Genomic DNA, 16350 nt, shown 5'->3' with positions numbered 1-16350 from the left:
ACTCGAATTGCTATCATTATGCACGTCGTGTTTATATCGCATCATGAGTATTTTAGGTACGGTGGTGCGGTATCGGATACAAGTCCGGGGTTTGAGAATAAATTATAATTGATTCGTTTAATATGTTATATCGATTACCTATCTACTGAAATACATATAGGACATAGGTATTGGATGTAGCAAAAAAAGCCAGTCGTAACGAAGATGACGATTGTTTTTGATTTTCAATAATGGTCTATGCTAACATTCGAAAGACGTTATAATTTATAAGTAAGTTATAGACACGACGACAATTTTGATAAATAAATTATACACATTTTAGTCTTGTAGTAATTTAAAACGGGGTTTTGTTTTTAAATCGTCGTGTTTTAGTGATGTTGTTACGGAGATATGGATAATTTTGTAAATGTGTATATAAACCTTGGCCTATGTGTTTAATATGACATATTTGATGTACGATAATAGGTAATATATTTTTGTAATACGTGTACAACATTTTTCGAATCCATAAGAAAATAATACACGTGTTGCATTTCATTTAACGTCGTGTATTCGCTATATACTACAATATTATTATGTACTTTTTGACGGCCACAAATAATAACATAAATTTAATATGTATAGTGTGTACAATATAATATAGCACGCTGTAAATTTATTCGAATTTGAAAAACCTCGAATGTCGTAAAAATGCACATAATATACGACGCGTGGCGTGCGCATATAATAACATATGGAATATCAAATATCGCCGATGGTAATACGATATACAAGACATTTTTACAAGTTGATTTTGCAAAAGAGTTTACAGAAATTTATCATATGTTATTTGGTTATTATTACGACGTGTTTGGCACAAACTCTCACAATTTATCGTTGAATATAGTACCTGAAACGGGTAAAGTGGGCAACGAAGTCCTCGGCAACACTGGAGGTGGTAACGTAGACTTCGATGGGCTGCTAGGTGCGGACTTACCGGCGGCCAGTATGGTGTTATTGTTGTTGTTGTTGTTGTTGCTGCTGCTGTTGTTATTGTTGCTTCCGGTGAAATTCGATCCGGAAGATTGTTTGATAGGAGCCGGTTGAGGACAACCCTGGCCACCGTGAGCCGCCGCCGCTCCTTGGCCCTGGTTCAAACTGTTCCGAAGAGTGACCAACTCGGTGCTTAGACTTCGCAACCGTTGTTGTAAGTGCACAGCCTCGTTTGAACAGGATGCGTCTGCAAGAGCAAAACAAAATTAAAAATTAAAACTTTGATCAAAATGCGAAAGATATCATACAAAAATGTTATCAAATCTCGTTTTTGTCGATTATACTTTAATTATATTCGTGTGAATTGTAGCTATAGACTAATAACTGTTCAATTTCACCGTATAGAACATATCTTTAGGTAAGATTGGTCTTATAAAAGTGGTGATTACTGGAAAATGCAGGATGAGTACGCGCCAGTTGAAAAATGTATTTTCCGATAAATATTATTTTAAACAATAAACAATTTGCGACGATTGTATTTTAAAAAATAATTGGTATTTTTAGGTTCATCAAATAAATATCACGATTATAATTATCACGCGTTTTACGGTTATTTCGATTTTTGAGCAAATACTAGTTGTGAAAATGTAAAACTTAGACACCTACATTATATGTATAATAATGAATATTAAATACGACCTCAAGCACCGCGACGCCGTCGTGGTGGCGTGAAATCGAGATTATAATCGTAATAATAATATAAATAGGTAGTAAAATTTGGTCCGATGGATTGAAAATAAAACGCAGACGATTATAATGTGATTATTATACACTTACACATACTACTTAAATACTTTACGCGAAATCGACTGCTGCTGCACGACAATAATATGTTAAATATTAATCATAGCATGCGTTTAGTTGTAAAATACAAATATCTATACCTATCTATAATTATTATACTTAAATAAACGTATGCGCATAAATAATAGAACGTTCCGAGAGTCCGCGAGTTATATTATAAATATGATACCTATAGACGTGTGGTTATAGGTTTGGGCATCGATAGATTAAATTAAAATATTTTTAATTTATTTGGATTATGCAGCAACGAGTCGTCGCGACGACGTAATTACAAGACTAATTTTTAAATTTATACAAGCTGATTTTTTATTTTTTTTTATTTATCTTGCGGAATACGCGTGATCTGGATTTTGAACCTATAATGCCGTGCGCGATATTTCGTCCAGATAGAACATCTATTATTGTATACGTTAAACCCGTATTTAATGCCGAGAAGTTTGTAAAAAATTAATAAAACAAATACCGGTTTTCGAAAATAATAAATGCATAAAATATTATTAAAAAAATTGAATTTTAAAAACTATCATAACTAAAATTTTTCTATGTATTAGATATAACGTTTAATCTTTAGGGTTGAACTCAACTAGCCGATAGCTTGATTATAGATTGTATATTTAGATGGATTTTAGGAAATTTTTATTACGAAACGAATTTAAAACAGAGCAATGTATGCAATTATAATAATATATTGGTTTTTTATTGTTTCAATAATATTTTAATTTATTTTTAGTTTTGGTTTTCAAAAAATTTATATCAAGATTACTGTCAATATCGGACATCGGTATAACACTCAATCTAGAAAAAAAAATTATTTAACTTCTGGTTTTAATGAACGTTTTTGCCTTTTGGATTTGCTTTTTACCTTTTTTGGTTACAGAATCAGATTTTTTCAACTTGGTTCTAAGTCCGAGTCTTTTATGATAACAACAATAAATTTTACTATACAGTACTTGACAAATTTTATTTTTTGAAAATTTCATAGTGTAAATAATGTGCTTGGATTGGGACATACGCTTAATGTTTTTTTGTGGAATTATATTATATAACTATATAGGTACTTGAACGAACGAGTTCACCACAAACGGTCGCGTGGGGGGTTAAAATCGACCGCATATTTGGATTGAGGCTGAGTTCGAAGTGTCGACTCCCCCCCTGCACCCAATTCGTCGGTTGCACGATTGATCCCCTTGTCGGTCATTAAGTTTTATGATAAATTATCGCAACGAGTGACGTGGGAATATTACGGACGCGTGCGGTACGTGACCGGGGCGCGGAGGTCAAGTCTGGACCCGAAACGGGTCTCATCTTGCTGCAGTGCCCGCACTAATCGCGTTTCTTTTCAACGCACTAAATTATCTTTTCGTACGTCGCCTACAAAACGATATCGGAGGCTGTTATATACATGCGCCGAACACTCTACTGGCAGACACGGGCTGCTGGGGGTCCATATATTATATTCGCCACCGACGCCGATGCCGCCACATTGAGTCACTATAATAATATTAATATAATATACTTAATATACGTATATACGCCGTGCAGAGATTTATAACCGTCCATAATGACGACCATGAGTAATGATTTCATAAATTATTTTGATTTTTAACAACGAGTACCAAACCTGCTACGACCTGCAACACGCAGGACTGTTTGTGTTATGAGGAAATGCATTTTTCACGTTTAAGGTTTCACCTACCTTCTTATACAATATACAGTTATATACACAATCCGTAAATCCGGTAAATATAGTTATATTTTACAATATCCTACACGTCGGATTGTGTTTAGAAGTATTAAATATTAGACAATCGTTAGTAATAAAATTTATCATTTCTTTATTTTGAAGTCTTTAGTAAAACTGGTGGGCAGACACAGATACAGAGTAAAAATCTGGGGGAGGGGCCAACAATTTTTACACAAATACAATTAGAATATAATATACTATTTATTCTTAAATTAAAAATGTATCATTGTAATAATTTATTTATTGATTATTTCATATATTAAGCGACAATTATGTAAAATTGTGATTGAAATATAGTATTATCAAGATTCTAAAAAATTGGAAAAATAATATGTCAGGAGGGGGGTCTGGGCCCCTTAGCCTAAGCTCACTCCTCTGGATCTGTCAATGATTGTATGCAAAAATCAATATTAGAGTGTTTATTCTTTGATTACCTAGATACATAATTTTTTTAAATAAAATACGTAAATATAAATATGTTTATTTAGATTGACCTGCAAATACGTAACCTAGGGTTGCGCAAAAATTTGACAAATTTAGTGCGCCTAATCAAAAATTGCTTAGCGAAACCATCGACCGAAAGATCATTTAAGGAACCGTAAACACTAAAATAACAATATATATATTATAATATTATAGTGGTTTACGCAATACAGCGTACAAGCGTTTATATATCGAATTAAAATTTGGTCCCTGACCGTTTTATCAATTTTAAGCAAACAAAAACGCACTAATTAGACGTGTACACTCGTACTACACTTTACCACTCGAAGAACACGTCTGGCGTCTTGTAATAACAACTACGACGCGGACGGTCGGATATACACACAACAAGAGCGTATTAACAATATCGAGTTTATTCGTGACCTGTCTGGCGTATAAATATTGCGATGATTTATATAAAATAATACGAGTGTAACACGTCAAACGTGCCTATGTATATGTATTATATAATATACTACGTACGTTTCGAGACCACGAAAGTCCAAAAAGATTTCAATCGCTGTTGCGACAACGATGAAAGACGGTGTGAGTGCGTTTTTGGTTTTTATTTCGAGAAAAGGTGGCGATAAAACGTGTTTTTTTCCCCGTCAAAAGAGGGAGAGGACGATAATATGTTTTATTCGGTAATTAATTCACAGGTCTCGTCCGCGGTCGGGAAAATGCGGACGAGATTTATTCGAACGCAAACTGGTTTGTCGGAGAACATTTTATGCTGTGAACATCGTGCCCCGGATCAAACAGGCAGCTCGATGGATGCACTGGCCCTGTACCACCTACTAAATCGTTTGATGAACTGAAACCCTCGTTTATTAACAACGAAAACGTCGTCTTTGTGTATACTATTGTGCGAGAGTGTGTACGTGCACGAGCGCCGAAAAAGGTTTGATGAATTTTGTGTTTCGCATTTTTTTTTCACAATGCGCGCAATCCGTCTCTTTGCCGAAAACACGACACTATATTATTATATTTTCACGGTGTGAAATTCAAAAGCCACGGGCAGGTAGGTAGGTTAGGTATAATAATAACTATAAAATACGAAATAACCGGAGATATAACAATAATACGCATCTCCTATACGGGAAAAAGAATATAAAAAAATATCTCCGAAAAATACCCCGAGAAAAAATCTCCAGTCGTTATTATACTTATTATTCGTTAGAATCGCATCGTTTGTATTTTATAAGAGTAAGTATATAATATATTATTATTATTATTATTGCATTTTGCAAAACATGTCCACTGCCTATATAATATAATATAACGGTTAAAAAATATTGTCGATTTTATTACTGCGTTCTTACATACATAATATATACTATGTATAAGAATAAATGTAAATTAGCAGCTACGCGTTTCCAGTTAATATGCGTACAATATATATATATAAGTTGTGTAGCGTACACACATTTATAATATATATATATACATTAATACACGTATGGTTTGATATCCCATGCTCAAATCGGCGTGTAGATCTCGCATGCAGATTTTTTTCATTTAAGTATCTATTAAAGTTTCATAGACGCGTATTATTCACATGCTTCGATTAATGGAATTTAATATCGTTTTTGTTTACATTCTATTGTAACTATAAGCATAGTACTGCTGCTAAAGACGAGAAAACATACTTAATAAAACTGTGTAAGCAAGTACGTTACAAATTAAAAAATAGGTATCTTTAAAAACCGTACATAATTTAACGGTCTTCAAATTCAAAACGATTTTCGAACAGTGACGTCTCCGTCTATGGTTCACGGGATAAGTATACTATATATTATAATATAATTATTTAGGTTTTTGAGAATAGCTACGCGGGTGTTCTATTGTTTGAGCACCGCTCCTACACGGATTTTGTCGATGATCCTATGTAGGAAATCGCATTTCATTATGATACACACATTGAGATTGAATTTTTGAAAATATTTCTAGGCAGCAATAATTTTCATCACCGATAACAATCAAAAATCGAATGGCAATTAAATTTTTTTTTATACTTTCTTACACCAAAATCTGTAATGGAACGACGAACTCGGGTTGTCAAATGTATCGAGTAATATTATTTTATTAGTATGATATACAAGTGTACAACACGGACAGTCAGCTATAAAAACTACAAAGAATAAAAAAAATATATCTGAGATAAAATTATTTATTCTACCACGTCATCTGGATCAGTAATAAAATAAGCTGCAATCTTTTACATACCTAATGAGTAATGAATAATATAGGTATTGGAATATTTTATATTATATACAATTTTTAATTTTAGTTTCATACATTATACATTTGCACAACTCATTATTAGTATGACAATGAGACCAAAATTATTATCAATCATTATCACTCAGTTGTCAATAGGTGTGAAATATTATTTGATAAATAGTTAAAATTTTTATTTGAAAAAATATATATTTATACAAATTGAATTGATTAAAATTACTTTAATAATATGAATAATATTGTAATTGAGTTTTTACTATTATTCAAAGAATATAATATATTTTAAGTTATCATTAGAACTTAGATATAATTTATATTTTTATGTAGACCTTATAAGTATATTGGAACACTTAGTAATGAATTTAATAATGATTAATAAACAAATTATTTATCATATAACTTATGACTAGGGATGGGGATATGAGCTCCAATTTTGTCTGTATAGTTAATATTCCACTTAGAATACAGTTTAAAATCGTTGAAATTATTGCTAATTCTAACCCTGTTGTACAGCGATATAAACGTACCTATTCAAAAGTTATATAAATTATATTTCTAAGTAATAAACAAAAGATTGAAAAGTCAACTGTTATGAAGGTGAAGGTATAAGATATTAATATTAAAATGATCAAATCTATATTATGTTTCCGATATTTTAAAGAAGGTTTAGTCTGGTCAATTATACAACTTTAAAAAATACTTTTAACTCCATCTGTTCAGAGTACATATATATAATTGGTCAATGACTAGTCGATTGTGTAATCGACGAAACAAATTATAGGAATTATTAATGCATTGTTTAGAATACAATGACAATAACTGATTTTAATCATAAGCGGTAACGGATAGCACAGCTTTAACTGCAAGAATTGGTAAATATCACGTAAAACCACGGTATAATACTGTTTAAAAAAGCGTTATATTATTATGTCGGCTCTATACTATAGGGACTATATTACAACAGACTACATAACGAACAATGTACATATTATAAAACACAAAATCAACCATAATAATAATAAATTAATCGAAAATCATTGAAATCATTTAAAAATCCGATATTGTAATCATCCGAAAATAAACGTATACGGGTATAATACACATATCAGTGTAGATTAGGTATCGGTAGGTACTTAATATACTTCAAATTATGTTTATAAAATTTCGGGGCGATGTTTTTATTTCGATCCAATAGACAGAGAAAGCCCCTCCGGTCAACATGTCAATTCCATTTCATCGGACCCGCGAGAGATCGAAAACCACTTACTGTACAGGTCTCTAAGTCGCTCGTCGCTCGTGTGTGTATATTTGTATCTGTGTAAGCGTACTGAAAATGACTAATGAGCGACGTGTGTTCACTCGACTTGCGGTATAAACTTGAAACGGTATACACACAAGTCTTATATATATAGATATATATATATACAGTATACATATATTAAAACGAGCGCGAGGAAAAGAAGGGAAAAAAGGAGTAATATTGTAATAATAATAAAACTGAAAAAACCTTGGGGCGGCCGAGAGGAGAATGGCCTCTGATTATAATAGTGATGATGAACCATGAACCTGAAGCCGCGCTTATATATGAGTGTGTGTGTATAATGTATAATTTCGTCTGCTGCCGTCGCTGCTGCTGACCTCTACCGAAAAACACATGTCACTTCTGAAAACGCACTTCTTCCGATAATTACACGTAAGTATAATATTGTTATATTTTATATCTAATATCAGAATCCGCATTGTTAAACACTTATAACATGACATCTTACGCAAAATAAGGGCACGAGTGCAGTAACTGTAGATATATTGTCTGTTGGTATTTTTTCTGTTTTCTTTTTATTTATATACAGGATGATTCTTCAAATATTCCTACTCCTCTTTTTAATTATGCTTTTATTAAAATGCCGATTTTTAGAATTTTTTAAATATAGGTTAAAATCAATTATTCAATTTGATAACTATTTAAAGAGAGTCCTGTGCTAAAAAACTACAACATAGGTATATTATTAGTTTACACGATAAATAGTATGTGAAAACAATACAACGATCCCTTTTTACTGTAAATTGTTCTAACAATAATTTTTTAAAAGTATTTAAGCATCTAAATTTAAGTTAATTTAAGTATTTAGTCTAATTTATACTAATTACTTATACTTCGAATTTTTTTACAAATTATGAAATTTCAATATAAATATAAATTATTAATAAATTACTACATAATTTTCAAGAGCCTCATATATTTTCTACGCTATTCTAGGTTATTTCTTAACCTGTTATAGTGGTTTTTGTTCTTAATACATAAAATTTGATTGAAAAAATGATACTTTAACAATTTACACTGTCGAAAAAAGCAATTCTTAATTGCAATTTGTAGTTTATAAAAATCTATGTTATTGAAAATATTATTATCTTTGTTTGTATACTCAGAATTTAATAAAATTATGGCAAGCAAGATAGGTGAATTTTCATGTGTATTTTGCACTTAAAATCGAAAAATATTTTGTTTCGGAATAAGAAATGTAAAATGTACATTGTTACTCAAAAACGTAAACATCAGTTATAAAATGATAAATATTTTACAAAAATGTGATGAATTAGTAATGAATTAAAATTATCTAATGACAATATTTTCAAAAATGATAATGGATACTTTTTGATATATTAAGTGTTTATTGTAAATCTTGTTTAAGTAATCACTCTGTATAAATCTCTACATGAGAAAAAAACACTAGCGCCGATAATGATTTTATAAAATAACAACGAGTTATCGGGTTTCAAATTAATGGAAGTATTACCTGAGTGTTAACAAGTCATATGAAAAAGTGTGCACCTACCTATAATATTTATAGGTAGGTTGCACGCGTATCCGACGTTATATCATATTGATATATTATTCTCGCCCTGGCAGCTGTGACGCCGCATAAGTAATATTGTGTTCTAAATCTTGTAAAGGTATCTACATTTCGAACGAGCGTTATCAAAATAACGTCAAGATATGAAATTTTAACAAGTAGAGCGTAAATATTGGAAAAACTATAATACAATTTACGACCGAGGATCAAGTGTTTATAAGTATCTATACCGATTCCAGATGTCAGAAGTAGAAAATAATAGTTAATGGGAGATCCAGAAATGCCACAGACTGGAAATATTAAGATTAATTATCACATAGTATTGTTAAAAATTAAAATAAACTGCCTCCCCTTTTAACGTTGGCGAAACGAATGTCCAAAAAAGTCCGACGATTATACAATGGTGTGATAGATTTTTAGCCTTATTATTTTTTATGTTATTATTTGAAGATACGAATTTTTCAGTATATAGTATATATTCTATAATTGTAGTAAAAATTAATTTAAAAAACGAACAAAGATGTTTCCCACATTTTGTTACTTTTAATTAGTATAGAGTTTGTGAAAATGTATAACATACAGTAAAAAATATTTAATTAAAAATGAATAGTTTTAAGTTGCATAAACTAAATTTTTTACTTTATAACAATATATATATTATATTAAGAATTAAGATGTATAACTTCATATTGACTCTTATGATAGGTATATTTAAACACAAATGATTTAATTTTTTACTTTTTGCTTATTATGTCTTATTGTCAGCAGAGCAAAACAAATGTGTGGGATTCAATTTATACAAAAAGTAATAACTATTGAGTGAATAATATTGTTGTATCAAAACAGAAACTACATCATCTCTCAATGCGTTAGTGTCTAACGGTTAAACATACATAAACACACTCGCAGTCACACTGGAGAATTAAGACGTTCTGACAAATAAAATGAAACTGTAATAATATATGTCAGAGTTTTGATCATAAAACTAGTATTTAAGAACCTTTGGTGTCGTAGTATATAAAAATACGGTCGGATATTTGGGGTCCTATTGTTGTGGGCGTGCATCAAATACGAGGACGGATGAAAAGGAAAAAAATGAAATAATATTACATGGTCAGCCATCGTTCGGGGTAGGACCTTGAGAACTGTGGGACATTATATACAAAAAAACTAATAATCGATCCACACACAACATGCATACAAACACACACGCACATGCAAGTCGGGTTTCGTGCTGCGTTACGGGACGTCGCGAGTCAAAGGAGCCGACGGACGACTGGTGTACCCGCCACTTCAGGCCCTTATCGAGTGATTTATACGAGCAGTTCAGCTCAATATAATATATTATATTATTATATATATAATATATACATATAAATGTATGTAATATTGTAATACGTGCTCTTGTAGACTAAATACGGTCAGTATTTGAAGATATTCAACATTACGCATAATTATATTATAATGATGAGCAAAAACCGACGTATACTCGGCAAATCAGCACGAATTTAATGTTTGTTTTATCGAGTTGAAAAAAAAATCAAAATATCGAACGTGTAGATCCGGCAGACGACAACGTGATGCAAACCGTATAGACCGGAGAAGACCCGTATAATATATGCCCTCCAAACCGGACTTCGTAAAGGTCCTGTCCTTGAACGAAACCGCCGTCTGGACCGACGGAGAACACAATATTATAGTATGATATACATACACATATTACTTACAAAATACGAACATGTACATATGAACCACAAAATAATGCCATTGATAAAAATCGTTTTATTTTTTTTACAAAACTCGTATGTTTTGTTTAGGGAAATATCAACGGTTTCATAACTTTATGACATAGAACTTTAGGGAGTTCCTAAAAGGACAATCGAAGTATAAAATCGAGTATAAAATATATACTATAATGAGTAAATAAGTTCTTAATTTAATTTTAATTGTTGAATACAATATGCAAAAAAAGTATGCAAATTTTGTACCTTATTTTTCAATTTTATAAATTTTATATATTATATTATTATTAAAAAAAAAGTATACGAAATATGAATACCATACGTCTTATTTATAAACAAACAAAATATCGAACACGATTAAATCTACCATCTTTGCGAAAACACGGTTTACAAAATGGACATTGTTGTTTTTATTAAGGGTATGGGTTTGGTAAATACTATCATACTATTAAATAGAATTAATAAAAGTAGTGGTATTAATATTTTAAGAACTAGTTTTTTGATAAATCATCTATCTATTTTTGGTTTAATATCTTATTTTGTCAAAATATTCCATCTTAGTATTCCTATAACAAATCATTTTCCACTATTAGAAGGTGCGTTCGATAATAATAAGTATGTTTTGTTAAAAACGTGTGATAGTTTGAAAAAACTAACTCTGTTTTTGTATAGTTTTCGTTGATTGATGTTTTGTTCCGTAACGTTTATTATCTTGAAACACGTCAGAAAACCACGCTCTTTATTCCTTATTGTTGGGACAAACGTACATAATTTAAGACATCATTTTCAATGACGTGCCCTTTTCGTTTTTAAAATACAAATTAAGGCACCTGTTGCGCCGCTGGGGAAAACGATGATACTGTAGTTGTAGTTTAATAATTTTGTCTCTTTCTCAAGGATAACGGTTTTTTTTACTAGTGTTTTCATTACAATTTTTTGAAAAGAGCATGTGTTTATAAAGATAATCATCTAATCACATAGTCTAATTTATTCAATAATAACGAGTAGATAACACGAATCATGGGTATTAGAGTACGAGTCACACGTTTCGAGATACATTACACAATCGAAAGGAATAATTAGAATATAATGATATGATTGATGATCGAATACATTATATCAGATTGCACGGAGACTCGCGACGACGACAGTAATAATCATTATAACGACAATAATATCAGGACATTATCGTTACCTTGCAACTTGATTTCCGTCTCCCAGAACTTTTGTAGCTCCGTGAAGTATTTGTCGAGTATGAACACCTTAGAATGGCCCACGCTGGCCATCACACCCGAATCAGGCACGGTGGTATATATAGGTAGGTACGCGTGTTTCTCTAAGGAACTGCCGTCTTCATTCGTCGCCAAGTCATCGCGGTTCTTGCCGCAAGTCACTCGTCCGAATTACGTATTAACTTTGTTTTGCAGCTTGACGAGAAGTCGTCGACTTCATCGCAAGAATACTCGCGCACAATACATAGACAATTACGCAAAAAAAAAAAAATTCGAACAGATACGGCGAACGGACACGATCGCACAACGCGGCGGACGGACACGGACTGCAGCGGCAGCGAGAGAGCTCGGGGCGGCGGCGGACCGACGACCGCGGGAGGATTCTTCAACTATCGAGCACCGGCGGCGGCGCTAACTATCGATACATGGCGTGTCTAAAAGGTAGGCGGCAGGACGTGCAACTATAGGCAACAGGTAGGCAGGTATATAAGGTACCCGCGCGTCGCGTTTCCATCCCGAGTCGTATCGTTATTATATCTGTGGTCTGCGCTTGCTCGCTATATTTTTACTGCTACTCGGCCGCGGGGGTTAATCAAAATCAAGGTCATTCGTACCGACTTTCTCGGTTTGTTACTTTTCGTTTATTTTTGTTTTCCGGAAATCACATTATAGGTATAGAACGAATGCGCATAATATACTGCAGCGTGTTGCGTTAAAGTGCACTTAACGGCTTACCATATACCGCTGTCGTTTTGGATACCAATGCGACCGTTGACCGTCGCTGCGGTGCGCGAATGTATTATATAAGTGTAAAACAAACGCCTAAACGAAACACAAATATGAAAAACGTACCTAATATTCGTTGAATGCGCGTTACATTATAACAAGCGATTTAATTTTTTAACAAAAAAAAATTTCATTTAGATAACAGCTTTCACGCGATTCGGTTTACGGTAACAATATGTCTAAAACACATATTTTCAGATAATTATATAATTTTAAAAATTAATCGGAGCAGTACGTTTATTATACTAAAACAAAAATTGTATGTGACAACAATAGTGTTTGACGTTATCATATTATATTTCAACGATATTTTATCGTTCGCGTTATAAGTTATAATATAATGCAATAATAGTGTTGTAAGCAATGATTATTGGTTAGGTACCTATTATGACATACATCTCCATTAAATTATGATATTAACTGTAAATTGTTTTTTCGTAGAAATAAAATATAATAAAATATATGTGTTAAATATACTGCATTTATAACTAATTTTACCACTTAATGATAATTTATTTTAAACGTTATTATTAAAATAAGAGAGTATATCTACGTGAAAACTAATAAGGAAGAAAATATTCCTTGTGCCAACTCGCTTCTTGCTAACTTCCATGTTTTTTTAAATGTAATCTACTAGTCCTTGGTATATAACCAATTCTTAATGTTATAAAAATATGATATATACTATTGTTTAATTAAATTCAGTATTACAGGAAAAATATAGTAACACATTTATTAAATTTAATGAAAATAATACATCAATGTCCTTGTATACAGGACAAATTGACAATATAAAAATATATAGACCAAAAGTTTTTTTTATAAAATCAACAATAATTAATATAATTACGTAATATCGTATAAATGTTTTAATTGTATCAAACTGCAAATAAAATTAATAATGTAAGCTCGAATAATCTATGAATATTGTGATTTGTGACTACTTAAAATGTATCTATTATCTATATTGTTTCAACTGCGACAATTTATTTATAAGATACTTAATAAGGTATAAGGCTTAAACAATACGTATTTTAGCGGCGTACTACATTTTATAAAAGATTCGTGATACTGAAGAATGTAAAGAAACAACAAGATTTATGGATCATCGAACACGTTTAATATTAAATTTATATTTTCTAGATGAGAATATATTGTATAAGTATGGTTGGAGAATAAAAACAAATTCTCGTGTAAGTAGGTAATATATTCTTTTACTTAGACAATTGTTTGTTGAATAAGTTACTTACATAAAATTTTAAGAGTATTTCAACTAAATTATTTTTTTATTTTGTATCAGAGTCTGAATAATAAAATACGCGCTATAATGTGTTTATATTTTAATGATAATTATTGCACACATATACACAAAGACATATTCTTTAGAATTGAAGATAAATTTGTATTAATTATAATAGCATTTAAACACTACTAAGATATTTTTATTGTTTTAATTAAAAGTTAAAATATATTATATTATATCTATATCGATGTAGTAAGAATATATCAATCGATTTAAATTTAATACGCTTAAAATCTAAAATGGTATTATTTATTTGGTTAATTAATTTATAAACTATTAAAATTAAAAAAAAAATGAGACAAATGTAAAAATAAGCACGTTAATAATTAATGTTAACTAAAATATTTAAAGATATGTATATATAAATATTACATTGTGCTGTATAAAAATCTATTTACATAAAAAAGAAAAATAATTATCGAAAGATGCGTAATTTATTAATCGAAAAAATTTTCGGGATACATAATTATAATTCGAACTCTAGTAAAACTATTTAAATATATTGGATAATTGATTAAATACTTTTTTTTATCACATATGACAATAATGCGTTTAAATATTCGTGTCAAGTAGCAAAATATTATGACTTAAATTTTAAAAGATAATTTATGCGATTCAAAACTCTTTCATCGTATACAATTAATGATTGTGAACAATTTTAGGTTACACACTTAAACATGATGTTCAAGGGGAGGGGGTGAAATTAAATCCAATCCTCTCCAACCACATAACATTTTTATATATATACCTAGTATATACCAGTCGATCGCAACGATTATTAACAACTTTTTTTTTTTTTTGTCAATTGTAATAACCTAAAACAACTCAGAAGTCTATAAAATCACCTCTGATATATACATATAATATAAAATATACAAAATAAAATTCCAAGGGGGCGATCCACATATCGTCCCCTCCACTTATAAGCGCCACTGGATCATAGTTGAAATGTACCAAAACAAGAATTTATACCATCGTGTAATTAATTAGGTACTTATACATAAAAAATATAATATACTAAATGCACACAGACAGTCAGATAGTACCTACAGAATACATAGGTACAAGCTATAGAAACTAGGAAGTTCGGACTTTGTGAAATTTGATTGTCCGCCACGGTTACAAGGTGTTATACTGATAATTGTCTAGTAAGTAGTAACATCAATTTATTGAATACGATGTTTATAAAGAATAAAATATATTGTGAACCTATTGACTATTAAGCATTATTACATATAAATTAGTGATGATATTACATAGTTTTTAATTTATATGAAATACTATACATTTGTGATTACAGGATAATAATTTTATTTGGAGTGGATAGTATCTTAGAAAATACAAAGAATTTGAGCCTTTTTTTTTAAACGTGCACATTTACCATTTTATATTTTTCTATAATTATCAATATCTCTTTAAATACAAATTTGAGAATACTTTAATTTTCTAAGATAATTCGTGGTTCACAATAAAATAATTATATTGTAATAATAAATTTAGAAATGCTATAATAACTGTATAACTTAAGAATATTATTAATTATAAATCATAATACGTGTATACAATATTATACATATGTATACATAATATGCAGCTCGTTGCATTTATATACATGCAATATGCATAGTATAAATATAATTTTTATCACAATATATTCATTCTGACGAGACCAGGTTTTTTAAATAGATTTATCCAATTATTTTAATTCCATCCACTCATACATATACACACACACATATGTATATCTCTTTTTATATATTTATATACATATCTGTTTATCTGTATATTTAAAATGTAATGTTATAGCGTATTATTTCGATACTATGCACTCTGTTGTTCAGTAAAGCGTAAGTATTATATGGATAGTATATATAAGTACAAAGTATACTTATATTTTAATACGTTGTAAATGCATACTTATAATGCCAGTCGACAAACGCACATTATGGTCAACGGACTTATTTAAATAAGAAACCCCTGTGTAATAAATAGCGAAAGCTCAAATACATTTATCCAGATTTATCTATATAGGTAATGATGTTCCTTGATAATTTTCCGTTCACCATCAATTACTAAATAGAAACAGACAGTGCCCCATAAAATAATTATTACTATATAATATTATATATAT

The 16350-nt window shown here is 30.4% G+C and overlaps 1 protein-coding gene across 4 annotated transcripts in view; it reads right to left on the bottom strand.

Annotated features, from left to right (window-relative positions):
* Nucleotides 1-16350, bottom strand: part of LOC114121651 (unconventional myosin-Va) — a 66017-nt gene that overhangs the window by 14889 nt on the left and 34778 nt on the right. For 2 of the 4 annotated variants that reach the window (XM_027984072.2, XM_050203573.1), the window contains exon 3: nt 890-1219. In XM_027984072.2, the coding sequence (XP_027839873.2) occupies nt 890-1219 (330 nt within the window). Of the gene's footprint in view, nt 1-889; nt 1220-12093; nt 12479-16350 lie in introns of those variants that run through there. The other 2 variants (XM_027984075.2, XM_050203576.1) reach the window with 2 other exon arrangements.

This window comes from Aphis gossypii, chromosome 1 (genome assembly GCF_020184175.1).
Source record: "Aphis gossypii isolate Hap1 chromosome 1, ASM2018417v2, whole genome shotgun sequence".
NCBI lineage: Eukaryota > Metazoa > Arthropoda > Insecta > Hemiptera > Aphididae > Aphis > Aphis gossypii.
The sequence above is the reverse complement of the archived record's forward strand: the minus strand, read 5'-3'. Positions and strand labels throughout refer to the sequence as shown.